Raw genomic sequence first — 25,773 nt, 5'->3', positions numbered from 1 at the left:
GGCAGAGCAGCCATGGCAGGCGAGGGGGTAAAATGGACAGAGGAAAGGCTGAAGCTCCATCATCTACTATTTCATCTTGTTATTCGGGGCATGCAGCATGAACACTGGGTTTTGGAAAGGAGACTCAGAACACCCAACTGTTTCAAACAAAAGGAAAAAAGGCCATGACAGTCTTATTTCGTAACAGGAATCCTTAACTCCAGGCAAAATCGCAAAAAGGCAAGTGAGAAGTGGCCCTCTTGGCAGTCTCAGGCTTCCTCCCCAGGCCAGGGTTTCCATGCCTGTGCGCAGGAAGGCTGCACTGCATCTGAAAGGGGCCTGTGAGAATTGGCTTTTCCGAAGTGGCACTGGGGACAAACAGAGCAAGCAAAAGCTTGTTCTACAATAACATCCCGCTTCCACAATAATAAATATTAAAATAACACGTGCAGTTTCCACAGATAACAAAAGAGGCCTCCAGTGAGTTGGACTGGCGCAGTGTCACAGAAAGAAAGATGGCTGGGTGGCTGCATGTAGCCTGCAGGTAGCCCCAGGCGACAGGGACTCACTTTGGGGAGCCAGTCTGGGCCCTGTGCATTCTGAGTGTGTGTTTACTCTAAGCCCATTCACAGCTGCAGTCAAGGTTATTGACAAATGAAGAAGAAGAATGAGTCTCAGGACACTTTGCCAGAGCAGCTCTCACAATGCAAGGGTCAGTGCTCTGCTTCCCCTGGCACTTTTATCACACGAGCAGCCTGACAGCATATTTATTATGCTTTTGCTGAAACCATTGATGAGGAAATATGTTTACCCTCCATTTTCCTGTAGAAGACAAGATGTCGTTTGAATAACTTGCCTAATTTTTCTTCCTACCAAGTAGCATTTTTTCCCCAGATCTTTTCCCTAAGGTGGCTCTTTATTCAGTAGGAAATACCAATGTTGATGTGTTGTTGTTAGGGATTTATATCACCCACAGGGCTGTCAGAAATCCTGATGATCTTGAAGCAAGGTCCAATATGCACTTGGCAAGTGCTTTTGCTGGCATTGGCTTTGGAAATGCTGGTGTTCATCTGTGGTGAGCAAATTTGAGATTTTATTTCTTTAAGCTATGCTTTTAAATTTTTTAAATGTTCATTACTTAGGACAGGTAGTAAATTTTAAATATGTTATAAAAAGAAAGTATTTAGCTTAGGGTTCTGGAATATTTCCTTAATTCAAATGTAGTTTATTGGGTCATAGATATTTTTGGTAACAATTTTATTGAGATATAATTCACACACTATATAATTTGCCTACAAGAGGTCCTCAGGTTATGACACTTCTGTTCCTATAATAGTGACGTAACCTGAATTATGGTGTAAGTCAAAACACACCCTAGCCTAAGTCACTTACCTATACTAACACAGTTGTAAAATCATAATCTAGAACATAAAAACGCAACTAAGCCACAGAAAAAGGAAAAGGACATAAATATACTGTACTGTACATTGTACTGTAATAACAGAAAAAAAATGAGTGTAAAAAAATCCCTTACCTTTATTCCCATGGTTGGCTTCTTTGTACACTGGAAGGGGCATTGCAAGGTGGGAGAGAGTGACCTATTGGGAGGAGGAAGCTGGAGAGGCAGGAGAACCTGCAGAAGGTGCTGGAGATACTGGGTCAGGGGAACCAGGATTGCCTAAGGAACATGCAGGAGACTCTGGAGATGACTCTACCTATATTGCATGTGTTTCATCTTGAGAAGCAGATGATATAAAGGGTACAGGATCTGTTGCAGGTCTCTCCACCTTCTTAAAGAATTGTCCCAGGCTAGTCTAGAACTAGTTCGCCTATGTAGTCCGTAAGTAAGATGCTAATGGTGTAAGCCCAAACACGTCTCATTTTTTTAAGTTTTTATGGGAGTGAGCTCCATAAACTCGAAATGTTATATGTTGAGATTGTCATAACCCGAGGACCCCCTGTATTTAAAATGTACTATTCAGTGGTTTTCAGTGCAGTCATAGAGTTACCATTACCACAATCAATTTTAGAACATTTTATCACCCAAGAAAAGAAATTCTGTGTCCCTTTGCTGTCACCGCCAATCCTCCTACACCCCCAGTCTTAAACAACTACTAATCTACTTTCTAGCTATAGATTTGTCTATTCTGGACATTTCATACAAATAGGATTAAATAATATCTGGCCTTTTGTGTCTGGTTTCTTTCATTTAGCATAATGTTTCCATGGTTTATTCATGCAGTATCAGCACTTCATTCCTTTATTGTCGATAACAGTCCATGTATGGATATAACACATTTCATTTATCCATTCATTAGCTGCTGGACATTTGAGTTGTATCCACTTTTTGGCTGTTATGAATAATGCTGCTGTGAGCATTCACGTACATTTTTGTATGGACACGTTCTCATTTTTACTGATTACATAACTCAAAGTGGAACTGCTGTTAATTCCGTGTTTAAGTTTTGAGGCACTTCCAGACTCTTCACAGCGGCTGCACCATTTTACATTCCTGCCAGCAGTGGGTGAGGGTTCTGATAGCTCCACATTCTCACCATGTGTCATGGATCTTTAAAAACTCAAATGCACATTTTTTTCTTCTAATCTCTCACAAAAATAGAGATCAGAATCTTTGCCAATAGCTCAGATTTAATCTTTTTGATCAGAACTTTATTGGTAGATTGCCTTAAAATTGAATACCAGCAAATACTGAGAGTTAGGAATAGGCCTTTGCTAGGGAGAGTACAATAAAATAAATGGTCACCCCTCCCCAATTCTGCTGCCAAGAGGAGCTCAGATTGTCACACCTTTTTAAAAAGCCAAATGAGCAAAATCCCTCCAAAGTTTGAAAAATGAATTTACCCTTTGTCCCACTAATTTTACTTCTAGAAATATAGGCTAAAAAAATAATTCTATGATCAAAGGATGTCCTTATATGGATAATCACTTTAGTGTTATTTATAATTGAAAAATTTGGAAACAATTTAAATTTCCAACAATTTGGGGATGGCTAACTCAAGGGCAGTAATCAAACAATAAAAAAATGAGGCTATTAAAAATAATGTTTTTGAAGAATACAAAACGACATGGGAAAACATTTACAAAGAATATTAAGTAACAAATGCATTGTCTAAATTTATAGTCCTAAATTAAAGATATGTATAAGAAGACTAGAAGGAAATACTCTGTAATGGTCATCTTGAGGGAACAGGATTATGGATTATTTTAATTTTTTTACAAAGAACATAACTGTTAAAAGAAATTAAACAAAAATATTAGCTATCATTAGAGAGGTACATGAAGCCTTTCACTTTGTGAAAACACACTAAACAATAATTTTCTGAATGCTCTGGAGCCCAAGAAAGGTAAACACATTCCCAAGTACCCAACAACTCAGAGGACCCAAACCTCTGACCTGCCTCAGATTATAGGCAAGGGGAACCTTTTGGGGGGGTGGGAATAGATAATCATACAGTTCACAAAATATTTCATCTGTCTGTGAATTGTAAATTGTTTGGTGAATAAGCACAAAGTCATCCAATTATCTACATTAATAAATTTACAGACCATTTTACTACTATAAAACATTTTATTTTAATATGTTAATTGTAACTACACTAACTTCTCACAATGTATATCTTCTGAGTCACCTATTAAGCTATAATATTATCCTATTTGTTCATTAAGAATTCAAGAGGATATAGAGTTTTTCCATTAAAACAACCCCCAAAACTCCCACAGATAAAAACTATGGTGCCAATTCTTGAAAGTCTTTCAGACTTGCCTGACCTGTGGTGGCTCAGTGGATAAAGCGTTGACCTGGAAATGCTGAGGTCGCCGGTTCGAAACCCTGGGCTTTCCTGGTCAAGGCACATATGGGAGTTGATGCTTCCAGCTCCTCCCCCCTGTCTCTCTCTCCTCTTTCTCTCTCTCTCTCTCTCTCTCTCTCTCTCTCTCTCTCTCACTCTCTCTCCTCTCTAAAATGAATAAATAAAAATTAAAACAAAAAAACCAAATGAACAAAAAAAAAAAAAAAAAGTCTTACAGACTAGACCAGTGGTCAGCAAACCGCGGCTCACGAGGCACATGTGGCTCTTTGGCCCCTTGGTGTGGCTCAAAGGCCAGTTTAGGAGTACCCTAATTAAGTTAATAACAATGTACCTACCTATATAGTTTTAGTTTAAAAAATTTGGCTCTCAAAAGAAATTTCAATTGTTGTACTGTTGATATTTGGCTCTGTTCACTAATGAGTTTGCCAACTACTGGAGACTAATCATTTATGATTCAACTCCATTAGCACATGAGATTCAAAAGGATGTATCAATTATTGGTGGCACAGATCACTGGCGGGTCAAAATTGCATGTCTAATGCAGCACATATTGGTTCACAAAACTCCCACTGACATAGTCAGCTTGTGCAGGAACACATTGCCAAAATAGTGCAGAGTAAGATTGAAAATGCATGTTCTGAAATTTATTAAAGAAACTTCAAAGTGAATTCTCAATTTCTTCAAGATTATGAGGTGGGGAGAGTCTTCTACATCAACACATTTTAATGGCATACAGTTTTATGAACATTTGAAATTGAATATTTCAGAGGTTCTGTTAAGAATAACACCAAATACCAAGTGTATAACAATATGTCCTTATAGCACAGAAAACAGAATGCATAATTTTATGAGATAAAGAGACTGTAAATGGCTGTCTGGTAAGAGAATCTTTGTATAACTTGAATTTTTGGTATCTGTATGTCACATAAAGACCTTCTTTCTTTTCCAGCCATGGAATGTCTTACCCAATTTCAGGCTTAGTGAAGACATATAAAGCAAAGGATTATAATGTGGATCACCCATTGGTGGTAAAATCATAACAAATTCTTTGATTAAATCATATATTCCTTGCAACCGCTATAATGTATTTGCCAATCCTTGATTGCCTGGAATACAAGGTAAAGCAATTTAACATCTAGAGCAGTGGTAGTCAACCTGGTCCCTACTTCCCACTAGTGGGCGTTCCAGCTTTCATGGTGGGCGGTAGCAGAGCAACCAAAGTATAAATAAAAAGATAGATTTAACTATAGAAAGTTGTTTTATAAAGATTTATTCTGGCCCTGGCCTGTTGGCTCAGCGGTAGAGCGTCGGCCTGGTGTGCGGGGGACCCGGGTTCGATTCCCGGCCAGGGCACATAGGAGAAGCGCCCATTTGCTTCTCCACCCCCCCCCACTCCTTCCTCTCTGTCTCTCTCTTCCCCTCCCGCAGCCAAGGCTCCATTGGAGCAAAGATGGCCCCGGGCGCTGGGGATGGCTCCTTGGCCTCTGCCCCAGGCGCTAGAGTGGCTCTGGTCACGGCAGAGTGACGCCCCGGAGGGGCAGAGCATCGCCCCCTGGTGGGCAGAGCATCACCCCTGGTGGGCGTGCCAGGTGGATCCCGGTCGGGCGCATGCAGGAGTCTGTCTGACTGTCTCTCCCCATTTCTGGCTTCAGAGAAATACAAAAAAAAAAAAAAAAGATTTATTCTGCCAAACTTAGCGAAAATCCGACATAAAGTACTTGGTAATTATTATATGCTTTAACTTACTGTAACTCTGCTTTATAAATTTTATAAAGTAAAGTTATTTCCCTACTTTATAAATCACCATTACTGTGGAACTGGTGGGCGGTTAGAAAATTTTACTACTAACAGAGATACAAAAGTGGGTGGTAGGTATAAAAAGGTTGACTACCCCTGATCTAGAGCATGCAGGTTGAAGACCAGGTTTGCCCAGCATTCACCGTGTTTCGTTTCTCCCTAGCCTCATGGCCTTTCTGTGGTGCTCACCTCCCCAGCGGTGTTCACTTTCACGGCACAGATGTTTCCTGAGCGGCACCTGGAAACAGCAGAAATATTGGGTATGAACTGTCACTCGTAATTCCGTGACCCACATAGGTGGAGCATTTCCTAGGTTTGCTTCTGAAGATAAACCATAAAGGATAATACTAAAAATGTTGCTTTGAGATAGTTTAATAACTTGTCACTGACCTGCTCAAAGTCCCATCTAGTTCTAAAATTCTATAATTTTGTTTCTAATAGTCCGTTAACAATGAAATGGAACCAGATACCATTTATGTTAAGTTTGGAGTAACTATAGTTCCAGTTTTTATCCCCAAGGAAAGTGAGACTCCGTACATACTACAAATGTTATAAATGGTTTTTGGTATGTTTACCAGGTAATAAAATGAATGTTAATTCCCAATTATCTAAACAACTAGAAGCTGTATAAAAAGACCCCCAAAGAAGAAATGCTACTGCTCTCTAGAGTAAGTAATGTCTGTAACAAGATTCCAAACATGTCTTTTGCACCTTATAAGAAAAAAAAAATTATATTCAGGATAGCTAAGTACATTTTTGGTATTTTTCAAAGATGAGGACTTTTTAAAGTAAAGATAATTAACTTTGCAAACATCTTATTCCGCTACAAGCGCTTGGGGTAGGAAGGGAAAGGCCAAAAAGAGAACTTTATTGTTTTTCTCCAGCACCAGCCCTCAGATTGTTTCCAAGAAGGTAGGGCCGACCCACAGACATCCTTCCGCGGGCCACTTCACTCGCATGGCTCTCTCACATTCTGACTCTTGTGTTCCGCCGAGTTCCAGGTGATGTGCTGGGAATGTTCCTGAAAGAAGTCCGGGGCACGTGCTGCTGGAAGTGTGATGCCACATTTACCAAGGATCTTGTGCCCCTTTTCCCTTTGGGACTAGGAATGTTGTTCGGCCATTTGTTACGACTCAGATGCCTTTGTAAATATGCAAACAGTGTAAATGGGCAGGATCCCAAAGAGTAGAGTTAAATGGATACTGAATGGGAAAATCTTAGAGAATTTACAGCTAACATTCCACACAACCAACAAAGTTACTGAGAAAGCGATTTCTGTATTAGACAAAACCCAAGCCAAAAGAACCCACGAATTCATTCTTCTTGCATCAGAAATTTTGTTTAATATTATTCTATTCTTAGCCATTAATGTTTTGATTCCCTAAGCAATCTTAGGTTTTTTTAGCTTTATAACTATGTATTCTCTTTCTACCCTCTCTTTTTTTCTAAAAACAGTTTATAGGAAAACCCAGAGGTTTTGATGATGTGGTTTATGGCAGCAATCCCAAGAAAAAAATATCATAAGCCTCGTATCATGTGTTGCCGCTCCACCTACTCCATATTTTAGCGGCTGTGCTGTAATATAGAATGGTCTTATCAAGCAAAGTTTACCTTCTATTCAGCTGCTCCACCAACCAGCCCCATATCTGGTTCTATTTTTTTTTTTCCTGGATTACTAAAGCAGTTCTCACTGTCCTAGAAGAGAGGTTAAAACTGGCTTAATGTGCTTTAGTAGAGAAGTGAAGCATACATTCTAGTCTCCTTTTGAGCAATACAGAGAAAGTGGACTTGGAGGACAACATGAGGCATTTTGGATAATAACTAATGCTACATTCCATTGGTAAAGTGCTTTACTTCCAGGTAGAGAATGTGATCAACTAGAATAGATGGGGTCAAGGTGCTAAGGTTTGGGGATCAGTTCCCTTCATCTGGGGACTTTCACTGCTACCCCTACTAAGGGCAAAACTCCCTGGCTCTTCCAGATTGATGTCTCTGTGATGTCATGTGTTAATTATTAATTGTGCTCTTTCAAATAATTCTGCCCTTTCAAATCTCCAACCCTTGGCAACCTTCCTGCCCCTTCACTAATATCATTATCATCTATGTATTTAAAAACTTTCCTGAGAGTCTTCATGTTCTTGGTTCTGTCTGACTAATTCTGTAATATTTATTTAGAGGAACCTACTTTGCCCATTGGTAACAGTATCCAAAATAAAAACTTATAGCTATAGAGAAGAAATACTTCCTTCACTGGCCACACATAATTCTTTTTTGTCATCTTCCTTTTTGGCAGTTAATGTTAGGGATAAATCCTTATATCACAAAGTGTTTTTGTAAAGGGTTTGTCTTTTCCTTAGATGCTGCTGTGAGAAACATGTAATACCTCTAGATGTCAGCAAATTCCAAGTCTTACAAGTTACATAAACTATGTTTTCTGCTACAAATGCTCCTTCTTCCTCATCAAAACACTAGCCTTCTTTCTTGGTCTCCTTCCTGTGCCTCTTTTCTTGGCTCTGTTCCTTGTCTTCCCACCCCCACATGAGGCAAGCAGCCCCTTGGAAAGGTGAGAGCTGGGTTAGCTGCCCCAGCCAAGTTCTCTGCACTGGCTTGGCCCATCTGTCTTCTGTGGGGCTGCCCGCTGGGCCAGCCTCCATGTGGAGGCATATTGGTGCCCTTGTCCTCCGTGTCAGGGAACCAGCAGTAGGTTATATATCAGCTATCGTGTGACTGAATTACACCCAGGGCCAGCTTCCTCTTCTCTGTCTACAGTTAGCGCTTTGTATCTTCTAGGAGCCAACAGTCGCACTGCCAGGACCGCAGATGCTGGGCCTGTTTTGGCCGACACACTCCGGAAACTTTTATTCGATCTGGATGTTGATGATGGCCTAGCTGCCATTGGTTACTCCAAGGCTGATATCCCCGCATTAGTGAAAGGAACACTGCCCCAGGTAAGAGACCCAGTGCATCTTCACTCCCTTCAGGAAGCTGCAGGAAAGCCATGGTCCACTTGGGATGTGCTGGGGGAGATGAAAACCCAGGGCTCCTCCTGCAGCTCTAAGGTCTCCTCTACACCAGAATGCTCTCCCCTTCCCCAGGGAAGGAGTTCGAGGCTCCCTCACCTTTAAATTCTTCCATAAACTGTGGCATGTGTGATACTTTTATGACATAACCAAAGAGAGCCTTTACAGAAATTCAAGGCAAAAACAACCACATTTATAGTGAGGTATGGCAGAACCTCCCTTTTCTCCATTTCTGTTCTCTTAAGAATCCCCTGTAAAAGAGCCACTAACTTTGTTTTCCATTATAATTACAGATTCCTACAACTTTGTGAAGAATAGAAATGGCCTATAAATTAAGACTACTACAAAATCACTTTTTAACATATTTGGGAGATTGTATATTTTATATATGTATATAATATACATATCTCTATCACTTTGGGTCTTATTTCATTTATTTACATGTTGCTAAAGAACTTAAAGTAAGCTGCCATCCTTTATTTGGTAGAAGAATTATAATAGATGTAGAGTTTCCTTCCCGAGGTTCTCATGGAGAGAGTTTATTCTTCATTGGACCTCTCTTCTGTTTAGGATCAGATACCCTTGTGCTATAGCCTCAGAACCTAACAGGCCAAAGCCCTAAAGTAGAGCCAGAGCCGCAAGTGCTCAGTGTGTGAGGACACCATGCTCCCCAGGCCGAGTGCTCCTTCAGTCCTCCTGTCCAAAATGGGAAAAGCAAGGCTTGTTTAAACACTGCAAGGACAGGAAGATAAGGCATGTCTATCCAGAGATATTCATGGGTCTGTCCCTGAAATGGGAACAGAGTCAACAGCTAGGATATCCACTCACACTGCTCGCCCTACTCCAGTTAAGCAAGGGCCCCCCACGAGCTTCTTCCCCACTTAGCAAATGCTTAGAATGTTGAAGACCTCAGCAATTTCGTATGGGTTCACTCATGTCCATCGGAGCCAGGGAGGTAATAGCAATGAACAAAGTAATCTGAGACAATAGCTAGTAGTGGGTACTTTGGTGAACTGGACAGTGCATGGCTTATTTCATTGGCTAAGTCGCTTTTCATCTACAGTTTATTATGTCCAAGTAGAAATTCGGATCCCAGTGTGGGTAGAACTTTCCATTTTCAAGAAAAATCCACAGTCTGGATGTTTGTGTTAAATTCCCTCATTTCCCAATGTACAAACCAAATGTGGCCATGGGCTGTCAGTTTCCCTGATTTAGACTGAGGGTCAGTGGATTCTATTGCATCTAAAAATATAAATGAATGAGAAAAAGAAGAGTCTCAAAATGTAACAAAGCTCCTAGGCTAACTCACAAACTCCTGGTTCTAACCCACAAGTTCAAGGGATTAACTGGCCAAAAAATATGACCATCCCAGTTATTTTATCCAAACATACTAGACTGTAAGTTCCATGAAGGCAGGAACCTGTCTGTTTTGGTCATCTATCCTCTATTGCATCTAGCATGGGCTAGTAAACATGTTAAATGAACACATACCTGCAACCCTCTCCTCCTAGACCTTCTGTCCAATGAGCTTAATCGCTGAATGGTGGTAACTTATTGAGAAGTTTCCTTAGATTTAATAGAACTAACCAATGACAAAGAACCATAAAAGCCTGTCCAGGGACACCAGAGACCAAATGGTCATCACGGTTTTGATGTAGCTCTGGCTCGTAGAGTGTGGTCTCAGTGACAGTGTCAATTCTGTAAGGGCTCCTCTAAAAATTTCTGCTTGTGTAGCCTACAAAAGTGTTTGGGAATATTTGATTGTCAACCTCTATGAATGGTATCCATGGTTTTCAAATAAAACTGCACAATATTCTTGGCCACTTAATTGCTGGTGGCAATACATCTTCTAGCTATCAGGACACATTGGCAAGTATTTAGTTTTAATTCTACTGTGCTCAGACTTCCACTTTCAGAAACTGTTCCAGATGAACATTTGAGGCTATCCACTAAAATAGCAAGTTAATTAGGTATCATTCTGAATGACTCAGTGAACATGCCATACTGGGAAATACAGATAGCAAACCCTTAACTAGACAAAGCTAATTTCTTCACTTCATAAAAGAGTCAAGGTAAATTGAATCTTTGGAATCCAAGTCATGTTCATAAAGTAGGGTTCCCTTGAGCTACGTTCATAAAGCAGCCCCAACATGTATGCTGCCTTTTTCTCTTTTGATCATGTTAGAAACATAGTTGATTGGAATTAACTATCACATTTGAAATCAATGTCATATATGTGATATATATAGAGAGATACAGATATATAGATATATTGATATTGTATAGGTAAATATGTATAAAGATATAGATATAAATGTCATATATGTGATATATATAGATAGATATAGATAAATATATAAATATAGGTATATATGGATATAAATAGAGAGGAGTATATTCATAGAACCTTAGAAGGAATCTTAGAAATAAGTTTGTCTTGCAAATGAAAAAGTATGTGTTTTGTTTTGTTTTGCAACAATGAACATTTTACAGGAATGCTGTGGCAACTTCAGAATTTTACATGTGCGGCTTGCTAATCTAGGCAGTAAAGGGGTATATTCGTTCCTGCAAAAAAAACCCACGTTATTTCATGTAGTTGACATTTGATAAAGCTCCTTTTATGTTCAGCAATGAGGGATCGGTTTTCTCTGGAAGGAACAAGCAGGCCAGTATTCTTGACCAAACACCACGGCTCATACTGGCAGTGGCAAATAGCAGCACTGTGTGCGGAGGCCCCCAACCGCCGCAGCCGTGTTGTGAAGGGAGTGGACAAGAATAAATTAATCTTCCAAGCTGGATTTCTGAAACCTCTGGAAAAAAACATTTACATTCCAAATCAAAACATTTCATTACTGAAGAGAGCTGTCTACCAAAATGAGCACTTCCATTCCCTGGCAGACAGGCCAGCTGAAATGTTATTTTATGAATGTGCTAAAAGTAGTAGTCTGGATTTATTTCAGTGCCCATGTTAATCAGTTGTCCTTCAGTCTTACACGTCTATAAATAATAGCACATTGAAGACACATCTTAGTTTTGAGAGTTTAGCTTTTATATAGCATCGATGGTGTGTAGAGATATATTGCAGACTTTGTCTTTGCCCCATTGAACCAGTCATTGGGGATTAGAAATCTGAAAGAGAAACTCAGCTCAGCTTGGACTGAAGTACAATACTTCAGGAAGTCCTGAAGCACTTCACCAGTGACAAGGAAGATCATGTTAAGGGTCTTTCAGCTCATCCAATAAGACTCTCTCCATTAAGAAACAGAATAATGAGCTGGCAGTCTTCATAGCAAATGCTGAACTTCAGTTCTTGACCCTGCCACAAAGGTATCCACAGGTCACCGGGAACAAGTCTCTGCCTTGCTTTAGTTCAGGGGTCAGGAACCTTTTTGGCTGAGAGAGCCATGAATGCCACATATTTTAAAATGTAATTCCATGAGAGCTATACAACAACCCATGTACCTTATGTATTATTCAATAAAAATTTGGTGTTGTCCTGGAGGACAGCTGTGATTGGCTCCAGCCACCCGCAACCATGAACATGAGTGGTAGGAAATGAATGGATTGTAATACATGAGAATATTTTATTTTATTTTATTTTATTTTTTTTTTTTTTTTGTATTTTTCTGAAGCTAGAAACGGGGAGAGACAGTCAGACAGACTCCCGCATGCACCCGACCAGGATCCACCCAGCACGCCCACCAGGGGCAATGCTCTGCCCACCAGGGGGCGATGCTCTGCCCCTCCAGGGCATCGCTCTGTCGCGACCAGAGCCACTCTAGCGCCTGGGGCAGAGGCCAAGGAGCCATCCCCAGCGCCCGGGCCATCTTTGCTCCAATGGAGCCTTGGCTGCGGGAGGGGAAGAGAGAGACAGAGAGGAAGGAGGGGGTGGGGGTGGAGAAGCAAATGGGCGCTTCTCCTATGTGCCCTGGCCGGGAACCAAACCCGGGTCCCCCGCACGCCAGGCCGACGCTCTACCGCTGAGCCAACTGGCCAGGGCCGAGAATGTTTTATATTTTTAATGTTATTATTTTTTTTATTAAAGATTTGTCTGCGAGCCAGATGCAGCCATCCAAAGAGCTACATCTGGCTCACGAGCCATAGGTTCCCGACCCCTGCTATAGATTTTCAACATTCTTTAGAGTCTCTGAAAGATTTGCTGGCATGTACAATGTTACCTTGGCTTCACCTACACTCGTCAGCATTGCCCCCATCCTCTCCCATCTGTCCATCCATTTTTCCTTTTTTTAAATTATTTTTTTAACAGTGGTAAAATATACCTAACAAAAAACTATTTTAACCATTTTAAAATATACAATTTATGCCATTAAGTACATTTACAATCTTGTGCAACCATTACCACTGTCCATTTCCAGAACTATTTTATCATCCCAAATAGAAGCTCTACTCTTGCTTAATGGTAAATAATATTACCATTGTCCCCTTTGTCCCCTTTCCCCAGCCCATGGTAACCTCTATTCTACTTTCTGTCTTTATGAATTGGCCTATTTTAGGTACCTCATGTAAGTGGAATTATAAAATATTTGTCTTTTTTTTTTTGCCCTATTTCACTTAGCATAATGTCTTCAATGTTTTAGAATTTTATTCCTTTTTATGGCTAATATTCTATTGTGTGAATATACCATATTTTGCTTATTCATTCCTCTGTAGATAGACACTTCGGTTGATTTCACCTCTTAGCTATTGTGAATAGTGCTGCTAGAAACATTGGCCTGTTTTAGTCCCTGATTTCAATTTATTTGGGTATATCTAGGAATAGCATTGTTGAGTCACATGGTAATTCTATGTTTAACTTTTTTGAGAAACTGCCAAACTTTTCCACAGTGGCTACACCATTTCATATTCCCACCAACAATGCACAAGGTTTCCAGTTTCTTCACATCTAATATTTATTAAACACTTGTTCTTTTCTTTTTTTCTTTTCTTTTTTATTTTATTTTATTTTATTTTTTTGATAGCCATTCTAGCGGGTGAGTGAAATTCATTTTGGTTTTAACTTGTCCTTTCCCTAATGACTAATGATGTTGAGCATTTTTCCATGAACTTATTGGCTATTTATATGTCTTCCTTGGAGAAATGTCTATTCAAGTCCATTGCCTATTTTAATTCTTTTTTTTTCTTCTTTTGCCTATTTTTGAATTGAGTTGTCTGGGGTATTTTGTTGTTGAGTTATAGCAATTATTTATATATTCTGGATATTACTTCCTTATCAGATATCTAACTTGCAAATATTTTTCCCATTCTATTAGTTATCTTTTTATTCTCTCGATATTGTCCTGTGATGCATAAAAGTTTATGATTTTAATGTAGTCCAGTTTATCTGGGGGGATTTTGTTGTTGCCTGTGCTTTTGGTATCATCCAAGAAACCATGGCCAAATCCAATATCATGAAGATTTTCTTCTATTTTCTTCTAAGAATTGAAAGGTTTAGCTCTTACATTTAGATTCATTTTGAGTTAATTTTTTATAAATCCTTTCTTCTTTTCATTTTTTTCTTTTACCAGAAAAATACTTAGTAGAGTCTTACGATATACAATTCATTAGGATACAGTGAGGAAGAAAACAAAGTCCTGTCCCTTTCTTATGAAGCTTTCATTCCATTGAGGAAAGACGGACCTTAGACATCTAACCAAATCTATAAAATACAAGTAAAATCATTTTAAATAATGGGTAGTGGTCAGGAGGAAAGCCTGGGTGATTTCACACAGGACAATATTGAGGGAACTCCACCTGAGGTGGTCAGAGAAAGCCTCTGGCAGTCAAGAGGGGATCTGGAAGAAGCACTCCAGGTCCAGGGGAAGGGCCTTGTGCCAGGGTGAAGATCAGCATTGTCATAGGACTGAATGGGGACATGGGTCTAAGTGAGATGGGTTGATGAGAGAAGAGTTGGGGCTGGGGTGAGAACCTGGGCCAGATAGGGTGGCATTAGAGCAGGGGTCGGGAACCTATGGCTCACGAGCCAGATGTGGCTCTTTTGATGGCTGCATCTGGCTCACAGACAAATCTTTAATAAAAAAAAATAGTAACATTAAAAATATAAAACATTCTCATGTATTACAATCCATTCATTTCCTACCGCTGATGTTCATGGTTGCGGGTGGCTGGAGCCAATCACAGCTGTCCTCCGGGACAACACCAAATTTTTATTGGATAATGTTTAACGTACACGGGTCATTGTATGGCTCTCATGAAATTACATTTTAAAATATATGGTGTTCGTGGCTCTCTCAGCCAAAAAGGTTCCCGACCCCTGCATTAGAGGCTATGGTTTTGTTCTAATTGCAATGCAAAGTCATTGGAGAGTCCGGGGATTGAACCTGAAACCTTGGTATATCAGGATGACACACTAACCAACTGAGCTACCTAGACAGGCAGAATATACATTCTTTCAAGTTAGGAACAAACTGCTTCTGTTTTCTTTGGCTGCACAGGCCTGGTATAGTGTTCTTACACAGAACTGGTGAGGTTGCTCACCAATGTAGTTTGGTCATTATAGGAGGGTTTTTTGCCCAAGGCTGGCTTAGTTCTGTACATTTGGACAAAAGGCTATTGGCAGGGCATAAGACAAGGACAGTTATGCCAGACATAAGGCTTTTGAAATCTGTATAGCATAGAGAATGTAGTCAATAATATTGTAATGACTATAGTAGTGTATAGTGTAGTGCCAAGTAGGCACTTTATTTTTTTTCCTTCTTTTCCAAGAAAGAGGAGGGGAGATAGACAGATTCCAGCATGCATCCTGACTGGGATCCACCCAGTGACCCACGTCTGGGACCGATGCTCTGCCCATCTGGAGCCATTATCACAACCAAGCTATTTTTAGCACCAGTGGCTGAGGCTCCATGGAGCCATTCTCAGCGCCTGGGGCCAATTGTGCTCAAACCATGGCTGTGGGACGGGAAGAGAGAGGGAGAGGGAGGAGTGGAGAGGCAAACAGTCGCTTCTCCTGTGTGCCCTGACTGGGAATTGAACCCAGGACAGCCACATGCCAGGCCAACAGTCTACCACTGAGCCAACAGGCCAGGCAGGTAGGCACTTTATTTTATTATATTTTTTAATTCAGTGAGAGGAGGGGAGGCAGAGACAGACCCCTGCACGTGCCCTGACTGGTATCCAACCAGCAAGCCCACTAGGGAGCGATGTTCTGCTGATCTGAGGTATTGCTTTGTTGCTCCAACTGAGCTTTTCTTAGCACCTGAGGCAGAGGCCATGGAGCATCCTCAGCACCCAGGACCAACACACTCCAATTGAGCCATGACTGCAGGAAAGGGAGAGAGAGAGAGAGAAAGACAGAAGCAAGGGGGGAGGGGTGTGGAGAAGCAGATGAGTGCTTCTCTTGTGTGCCCTGACTGGGAATCGAACCCAGCACATCCACATGGCGGGCTGATGCTCTACAACTGAGTCCACCAGCCGGGGCCAGGTAGGCACTTTAAATATTTTGAAAGTATATGGCTGTCTAACCACCATGCTGTACACTTGAAACTAATGCAAAATAATATTGAATATAAACTGTCATTGAAAAATAAAATAAAGCTTTATGGGAAAGAGGCATCACTTGATAAACTTCTGAGTTAGCAGGCAGCTAGTATGATGCAAACAAGAAATATGATTTTTAAAGGTATAACTATTATCAAGTTATTGTTTCTTATGCCCAAATTAATTTGCATAACCTAGTAGCTTTTACGCACTGCCTTCTCAAAGCCCTGAGTAACTCCTTTTGTTTACTGTTTCAGGAAAGGGTCACTAAGCTTTCACCACGCCCTCAGTCGGAAGAGGATCTGTCTGCCCTGTTTGAAGCTTCAATGAAACTGTATTAATTTTCATTTTCACTGAAAGAATTACCATTGGCTATCATTTCTGAAATCAGAAGGTTTTTTTTGTTTGTTTTGTTGTTTAATAAATTTTTATTAATGTTAATGGGATGACATTGATAAATCAGGGTACATATATTCAAAGAAAACATGTCTAGGTTATCTTATCATTAAATTATGTTGTATAGGCCCTGGCCGGTTGGCTCAGCGGTAGAGTGTCGGCCTAGCGTGCAGAGGACCCGGATTCAATTCCCGGCCAGGGCACACAGGAGAAGCGCCCATTTGCTTCTCCACCCCTCCGCCGCGCTTTCCTCTCTGTCTCTCTCTTCCCCTCCCGCAGCCAAGGCTCCATTGGAGCAAAGATGGCCCGGGCGCTGGGGATGGCTCTGTGGCCTCTGCCTCAGGCGCTAGAGTGGCTCTGGTCGCAACATGGCGACGCCCAGGATGGGCAGAGCATCGCCCCATGGTGGGCGTGCCGGGTGGATCCCGGTCGGGCGCATGCGGGAGTCTGTCTGACTGTCTCTCCCTGTTTCCAGCTTCAGAAAAAAAAAAAAAAATTATGTTGTATACCCCTCGCCCAGAGTCAGATTGTCCTCCGTCACCTTCTATCTAGTTTTCTCTGTGTCCCTCCCCCTCCCCCTAACTCTCTCCCTCCTTCCCTTCTGCGTCCTCTCTCCCCCGACCCCTGGTAACCACCACACTCTTGTCCATGTCTCTTAGTCTCGTTTTTATGTTCCACCAATGCATGGAATCATGTACTTCTTGTTTTTTTCTGATTTACTTATTTCACTCTGTATAATGTTAACAAGATCCCACCATTTTGCTGTAAATGATCTGATGTCATCATTTCTTATGGCTGAGTAGTATTCCATAGTGTATATGTGCCACATCTTCTTTATCCAGTCTTCTATTGAAGGGCTTTTTGGTTGTTTCCATGTCTTGGCCACTGTGAACAGTGCTGCAATGAACATGGGGTTACATGTGTCTTTACGTATCAGTGTTTCTGAGGTTTTGGGGTATATACCCAGTAGAGGGATTGCTGGGTCATAAGGTAGTTCTATTTTTTTGAGGAACCACCATACTTTCCTCCATAATGGTTGTACTACTTTACAGTCCCACCAACAGTGGATGAGAGTTCCCTTTTCTCCGCAGCCTCTCCAACATTTACTATTACCCGTCTTGTTGATAATAGCTAATCTAACAGGGGTAGGTGGTATCTCATTGTAGTTTTGATTTGCATGAAATCAGAAGTTGATCAAGCCAGAGCTTTGTCTTTTCATCTCCTCACATAACTTATCTGTTACCAATTTGAATGTGATATACATTTATCCTGCAAAAGATTCTATTATGCTCAAAGTCAAGATACTTCCATAATGCAGGTTACACAAATGCTTACAGTGTCAGACCCTGGTCTGTGTTCCTGCCCTAACCCTTGCAGACCAACCACCCTTGCTTCATGTATCAAATGGATAAAAACTCAGTATCTATCAAAAATATTCATGTCCATATCCTTTGCCCAGTAATCCATGTCTAGAAATTTATACTATAGTGCTAACACAAGTGTGTAAAGAAATATGGCAAAGAAGTTTCTGGCAGCATTTTTCTAATAAAAATTTTGAAAGAATCTAGACAGTCATTAAAAATATGTTGATAAATTATAGGATATTAAATAATGAAATGCTCTCATGCTACTAATAAGAATTAGGTAAAACTATTGGAAATATGTTCATGATATACTGCTAAGTCGGAAAAAGGTAAAGTGCAGAACAATTATATATTAGTGTGATCTGGTTTTTATGTTTTTAATTATATGTAAGTATATGTCTATATATACTTAGGAAAGAAGGATACACATCAAAATATTAAAAGTTATTACTGCAGAAATGAAATTTGGGGTATAGAGAAGAAAAAATATTCACTTTATATTACACTTTCACTTTTTATTTTATAAACTTCCGTATTATTTGGATTTGTTACAAGCTTAGTGAATGAGGCAGAGAAGAGCTAAACTCTGCCAATCTGAGATGCTTCAGAAAACTTTTGTAAAAATCGTTAATGAATGTTTCAAAATACATTTAGAGTAAAAAGACATATTTGTCCCCTGCCTGCCCCCCAAAAAATCCAAGGAAGTTTTAGAACTCTTGTAATCTGTTCTGCAAGGTGACGTGTACCCTTAGAATGGCATTAGACTAGGAGTTAAGTACCCTGGGTTCTGCTCTAGTCCCTTGGTCTGTCTAAGTCTTATTCAACCTAGGCCTCTTCCAGCTTAAAAACCCTATGACTAGATTTGATGTATTGCTTGGTCCTTACTGTGAGATTTTGAGTATGGGGAATCTAATGTAAAATAATTTGAGATAGAAAAATTTATTCTCTATCTCCCTTAAATGTTCGGTGCCTTTACTCCCAGTAACCAGATGTCTAAATGTGACTCACCAGGAGGAGTGTTTGCTATTCATACTGATGATGACTCTAGAGGAAGGATTTAAAGGTCAAGCATGAAGAAACAGATTTTGAAAGCTTTTATGTTTTTTACCTTAATACCCATCATTATTGGTCCTCACAAAATTTAAGAATATAAAAAAGATATGTTTCTTGACTTACCAGCTATTCAAAGAGTGTGAGATAATTTAGGCCCATTTCCATAAGCCAAACACTTTGATGTTTCTGAGTCAACTAGTGCGTTTTTCTAAATCAAATCCTATTTTTTCTGTTGACTTTAATTAAAAAATCAAAGACTCCTTAGGACTCGCAGCTCCATCTGTATGGATTAATTTACTTGCTAAGGCAAGGAGCATTAAAGAAAAGTATTCAAATTTTTGTGAAATACTACTTTCATGAAACTATCCTATAAGGTGGCATTTTCACTTAAAGTACATGCACATCCCTAATTTATTTCATGACACAAAATACTAACTTGTTCACAGGTAAGTCACATTTCTAGTTTTTTGTCACGTGCCCCAGTGACTAGCAGACTAGTTTTGCACTCCTGTCTCTTTGTGCATAGGGAGTGCGATGTTGGGCTTGGCATTGTTTCCATAGTTGTGGACACAGCTGTGGGGTGTTTTCCAGTGGTCAGTGAAGTTGTTCTGCTCTTGTAAAATACAGACAAGTACAGTATCAAAATAGAGAGAGAAAGAGAGCAAAAATTGTTTTTCTGGCCTTTTAACCCTAAAAAAGATTAATGGTTGTTTAGATTAGAAACTGTACCCTAATGAGGGACTGTTGCCTCTGGGGATTGGGTATGAGAAACGGGACTGTTCACCTCGGGGTCAACATCGCACAGGCTGCTGTGTCTCTGATGACCAGCAACCCCAAGCTGAGACAGCTGCCCAGGCTCCTCCATTAAATGCCTGATCCCCTGGGAGCTGTTGAGGCCAGGCCACATCCCAGCCATCACCATCACAATGGCCTGCGGGAACCAGTCACCAGGAAAAGCCACACTTTGGGCAGAAATTGGTTTTTGAAGCCCTAGGTTGAATTACTGGCAGCTGGGGGTAGGAGGGCCTTATTTCACGTGCTATTATTCTACTGTCTTTCCAACCACCCCCACGACTCTCAGAATAAATGAATATGCCCCACAAATTGCAATAATGTTTGCAATTTTGTCTCACATGAAATCCCTCCTGAAGCTATAAGCAGGACAGCTAACTTTAAAATAACCTCATCTTATTCTCTCTGGCTTTAAATGTTAGCTTTTTCATGTGAGTGTTTTTAATTGATTTTCCAGTTTATAAAATTGGAAATTAATTAAAATAGTCATGAGCAAAAACGAGGAAAAAAACTACCACCATGCCATTACCCAAACACAGCTGCTATCATTTGATATATTTCCTTTCCATCTTTTTCATTTGGGTGATGTAATCTTTAGCTCATAAGGCATGACATTTTAAGTATTTTCTGTGTTGCCACAGAATCTTCATTAATTTAAGAGGTACATAACAGGAATCTAATAATTTATTCTTATAGGGCATCAAGATTGCTTCTAAATTTTATCCGTATGAATACCATAGAAATGAATATTGTGTGTATGGATTTTAAATAAATTTCTTAGGTTAATTCCCAATTGAATTTTTATACATTAGGGTATAGACATTTTTATGCTTCTTGATTCATATTGTCAAATTATATACACCTTACTATTGTTTTAAATGCTGCTTACTCCTTCAATCTTCTCTTCAAAACTAATAATAGTGTACAGAATGGGAAATATAATCAATAATATTGTAATAACTATGTATGGTGCCAGATGGGTACTTGAATATCAGGGGGACTACTTTTTAAAGTATATAATTGTCTAATCATTGTATTATATACTCAACACTAACACAAAATAATATTGATTATAAACTGTAATTAAAAAATAAAATTTTAGCTTGGCCAGGTAGTGGCATAGTGGATAGAGCATCGACCTGGAACACTAAGGACCCAGATTTAAAACCTGGAGGTCATTGGCTTGAGTGCAGGTTCATCTGGCTTGAGCCCAAAGTCACTGGCTTGAACCCAAGGTTGCTGGCTTTTGCAAGTGATCACCGGCTCAGCTGGAGCTCCCCACCACCCAGTCAAGGCACACGTGAGAAGCAACCAATGAACAACTAAAGTACCCAACTGTGAGTTAATGCTTCTCATTTCTCTCCCTCCTGTCTTTGTCTTTGTCTCTCTGTCTCTCTCTTGCTAAAAAAAATTTTAAATAAAAATACAATTTTAAATGAAAAATATCAGTAGTAGTGCAGAACAACAAGTAATGAGACAAAGTTCACATGGATGGACTGACTAGACTATTTGTGCAGACCTGTAAAATTCAGCTGTGGTTTTTCTTTTATGTCAGCATATCTTTTTTTTGTTTGTTTGTTTTTAAGTAACAGAGAGAAAGAGAGAGACAGGGACAGACTGAAAGGGAGAGACATGAAAAGCACCAACTCATAGTTGAGTCACTTTAGTTGTCCATTGATTGCTTCTCATATGTGCCTTGACTAGGGGGCTCCAGCCAAACCTGTGACCTTGTGCTCAAGCCAGCAACCTTGGGTTCAAGCCAGTGACCATGGTATCATGTCGATGATCCCATGCTCAAGCCAGCAACCTCAGGTTTCAAACTTGGGTCCTTGGTGTCGACACTCTAACCACTGTGCCACCACCTAGTCAGGCTATGTCAGCATATCTTAACAGTCCATGTAAACAGATTAAATTTTTCAAATAAAATTATGAATCTTACCTTAGTGCTATGTTAGTGCCTTTTAAGTGAAACTATAGATCACCAAGTCTATTTTTCTTGGTCACTTCCTTTTTTTTTTCTTCTAGGACCCTCTGTGGGCCCCTAAGTCTACGGACCAGTGTTATTCATGGTCCTCAATTTTGCTGGCCAAGAAAAATATCCCAAAAGAGCAACAGAAAATATAAATGTCTTTTTTCTAAGGAAGTTCTAGAATTTCAGCACCTGAAAGCAAAAGCATTTCTGCACTAGGAGGGAGGTGAGTGACATCAAACAACCACACTGCCAAGATCTCTTCCAAGAGTCTAAGTTGCTCCTCGAAATCCAAAATCTGCCAAAGCTTTGCAGTTGTGCACACTAATTCCTTGATGGCTTTGGCAACATTTACTGGAGGCCAACCTGAACTTTATACCAAGCATTGCAGATGAGAAAAGAATGTTTGTAAAACAGCATACAATTGGAAAGATGTCCACATAATAACAATAGGCTGGAGTGACAACCCGAGTAAGGACAGGCTAGTTTTCTTTCATTTTTTATATCTCATTTTAACAACTATAATAAACTCAGTACCTTGAAAACTACCGTATTTTCCCACGTATAAGATGCTCCCATTTATAAGATGCACCTTAATTTGGGGGCCTGAAATTTGAAAAAAAAGACAACAAGCATGAAAGCGGAAAATGCAAGTAAAATAATCTACAACAATGAGTGTAAAAACAAGCGCAAAAAAAGCAGGAAATGCAAGTAAAAATCTACAACCACTGTGTAAGATGCACCTAGTTTTTAGACAGCAGATTTTTCCAAAAAAGGTGTGTCATATACATGGGAAATACAGTAGTTTCCCAAAGGAAGAAGGAGAGCATTGATTTGGGGAGAGGAGGAGAATTGAGGTTCTGAAGGCAAGCGTATTTTGGAGGAGGCTAGGGAATAACTGGAACATGACATTTTGTAGTATTTTTAACCAAACTATTGACATTTTAAAATACCTACTTTTATGAAACACAGTGACCTATTGAGTGAAGCATCTATTTCAGCTGGCAATAATAAACTAAAGGCAATAATAATACAAGCATACCTCATTTTATTGCACGTTGCTTTATTGCACTCCTGTTTTGCAAATGGAAGGTTTGTAGCATCCCTGTGTTGAGCAAGTCTATCAGCACCATTTTTCCAGCAGCAGTTGCTCACTTCATGTCTCTGCCATGTTTTGGTAATTCTTACAATATTTCAAACGTTCTGTGATTATTATATTTGTTGTGATTGGTTGTTATTGTTTTGGGGTGCCATGAAACATGGTCAACTAAGATAGAGAACTTCATCAATGAATGTTGTATGTGTTCTGATTTCTCCACTGACTGGTCATTCCTCCTGTCTTTCTCCCTCTTCTCGGGCTTCCGTATTCCCTGAGACACAACAATATTGAAATTAGGCCAATTAATAAGCCTACAATAGCCTCTACATGTTCAGGTGAAAGGAAGAGTTGCATGTCTCTCACTTTTAATCGGAGGCTAGAAATGATTAAACTTAGTGAGGAAAGCATGTTGAAAGCTGAGATAGGCCAAAAGCTAGGCAGGCCTCTTGTGCCAGCCAATTGTGAATGCAAAGAAAAAGTTCTTGAAGGAAATTAAAAGTGCTACTCCAGTGAACACATGAATGATAAGAAAGTGAAACAACTTTATTCCCGATATGGAGAAAGTTTTAGTGGTCTAGATAGAAGATCAAACCAGGCATAACATTCCCTTAAGTTAAAGACTAATTTAGAGCAAAGCCCTAACTCTCTTCGGGTCTATGAAGGCTGGGAGAGGTAAGGAAGTTGCAGAAGAAAAATTGGAAGCTAGCAAAAGTTGGTTCATGAGGTTTAAGGAAACATAAAAGTGTAAGGTGAAACAGCAAGAAAAAAAAATGTTATCCAGAAGATCTAGCTAAGATAATTAGTAAAGGTGGCTACACTAAACAACAGGTTTTCAATGCAGATGAAACAGCCTTTTATTGGAAGATGCCATTTAGTATTTTCATAGCTAAAGAGGAGGAGTTGGTGCCTTGCTTCAGAGCTTCAAAGGACAGGCTGACTCTCTTGTTAGGGGTAATGCAGCTGGTGACTTTAAGTTGAAGCCAGTGCTCATTTACCACGCTGAAAATCCTAGGACCCTTAAGAATTATGCTGAATCTACTCTGTCTATGCTCTATAAATAGACAACGAAGTCTGGATGACAGCACATCCGTTTACAACATGGCTTACTGAATATTTTAAGTCCACAGTTGAGGTCTACAGCTCAAAAGAAAAAGATTCCTTTCAAAATATTAAAGCTAGATTTTATTTCTTTCTAATGTTTATGCTTAGAAAGTTTATCAGAGTTGGGTTATTTTTGTAATCAAAGGATAAAGCAATCTTTCCCATTTCCATTTGAGTCTCCATTGCAGGTTTCCACTGCAGTCTCTCCTTTCTCACTCGGGGAGTCAAGAAACCCTCATTTGAGGTCTTCTCTGAACTCTCATAGCATCATTTGTGTGCATCTCTTATCCCTCTATATTGAAAATACATCTTATTCTGTGGGTAATCATTTATTTTCTATTACCCCCTCTAATCTGTTAACAGAGGGTAAAAGTTTGTCTTAATCATCTCTAGATCCTTATCACCTAGCTGCTATTATAGCTGGCATCTACAGCAGTAAAATATCAATAAGTTCTTGCAAAATAGAATGGAAAGGAGAGACTAAAACAACCCTGATTTTTTCCTACTCGGACAATCTGATCTTTCGTCAGCCATAGTCTTAAACTTTACATGTGAATAAATGCCAAGCCTGCATGCACCGGATCCTCAACTATAACCAGTGAGTGACAGAACTAATATCCCTTACCTATTATATCCTGATATTAAAACAACCTGGCAAAAAGCAAAAGTGTTCTAGGATCCACTTTTTAAAGCCCTGGACCATTGAGAATGTTGGGACGGCAGCTTGGGAGTCCACAGAACTTAGGAGCCTCCTCTCACAGATCAGTACAGAGAGAACTCCCCTCACTGAGCCAGTGAGGGTCAACTTTATAAAGAACAGAAAACTATTTATCCACACAAAAGAAAATCTTTCTACCAGTAATAATGCCATTAACATCTCAGCAGCTTTTCGATTATGAAGCTGACATTTCCTTCTTCAAACCCCAACTTGAGTGCTTTTCATTTTTAAAATGAAAAAATAAAGCCATCAACACACAATAAAAGCTATGCAATATTTATAACCAGGGGTCTTTAGAGTGTATTTTATGTTAAAGAAAAGATTGAATTACTAGGCCTTCTCTTTTAAATCCCTTAAAACCTTCAGCTTTAGAACAAGAGACTCAAACTCTTCTCTTACATCTTAATTTTTATGTGGCTTCTCTTTTTTTTTTTTAATCTTCTCTAAAACTTAAAATCCCCTCAACGTAGCTTCAACTGCTTCCACTGAACAGGCAGCAGGTTGATCTTTTTATGGGTGGGTAGTGGATTTAGTTTGATTGCTGACACAGGAACAATAAGAGGATAAACAATTCTGTTTGTGACCATGAAATTCCCCATCTGTTGAGTGCGGTCATGATTGAAGAGTGCTGGGCAGAGACAGATGAATGAGCCCGCCATGCCTGATGTGAAGGACATCCATCATACAAGCTGAACATGTGGCTTGATAAATCAAGAGCTAAGAACAACTCTGGTTGCTCATGTCATTAACTCACCAGCCCTTTAATAACTAAAAATGTACCATAGCGTTAAGTATAAGGACCTTATTTGCAATTCTGATCTTACCAAGAAACCATCGGTAGCAAGGGAAGCCAAAAATCATTTTCTAAGTTGAAAAAAAAAAGTATATTTTTTTGTCCAGATGCATGCTCAAATATTTGCAGAAGAAATATATGATGTCTGAAGCTGGTTTCACAATAAAATGGAATGGGAGAGTAAGTCGAGGTTTAGATGAAATAAGATTGGCCATGAGTTGCTCGTTGTTAAAAATGAGTGATGGGAAGCTGGGGGTCCATTATACTATACTCTTCACTTTGTATATATTTAAAATTATTCATAATGAAAAGTTTTTTTTATTTAAATAAACTGGAAAGTGGGAGTTTGCATTGTGTAGCACAAA

At 39.7% G+C, this 25,773-nt stretch overlaps 1 protein-coding gene across 3 annotated transcripts in view; it reads left to right on the top strand.

Annotated features, from left to right (window-relative positions):
• ADHFE1 (alcohol dehydrogenase iron containing 1) overlaps positions 1-23,103 on the top strand; it is a 41,305-nt gene extending 18,202 nt beyond the window's left edge. Inside the window, exons 8-13 of one of the 3 annotated variants that reach the window (XM_066378943.1) lie at positions 956-1,054; positions 4,759-4,837; positions 5,770-5,866; positions 8,397-8,554; positions 16,381-16,517; positions 17,710-23,103. In XM_066378943.1, the coding sequence (XP_066235040.1) occupies positions 956-1,054; positions 4,759-4,837; positions 5,770-5,866; positions 8,397-8,554; positions 16,381-16,464 (517 nt within the window). In that variant the 3' untranslated portion in view covers positions 16,465-16,517; positions 17,710-23,103. The remainder of the gene's footprint in view (positions 1-955; positions 1,055-4,758; positions 4,838-5,769; positions 5,867-8,396; positions 8,555-16,380; positions 16,518-17,709) is intronic. The other 2 variants (XM_066378942.1, XM_066378941.1) reach the window with 2 other exon arrangements.
• Positions 23,104-25,773: the final 2,670 nt, after the last annotated feature.

The sequence above is a fragment of the Saccopteryx leptura genome, chromosome 3 (assembly GCF_036850995.1).
Source record: "Saccopteryx leptura isolate mSacLep1 chromosome 3, mSacLep1_pri_phased_curated, whole genome shotgun sequence".
Classification (NCBI taxonomy): Eukaryota; Metazoa; Chordata; class Mammalia; order Chiroptera; family Emballonuridae; genus Saccopteryx; species Saccopteryx leptura.
The sequence above is the reverse complement of the archived record's forward strand: the minus strand, read 5'-3'. Positions and strand labels throughout refer to the sequence as shown.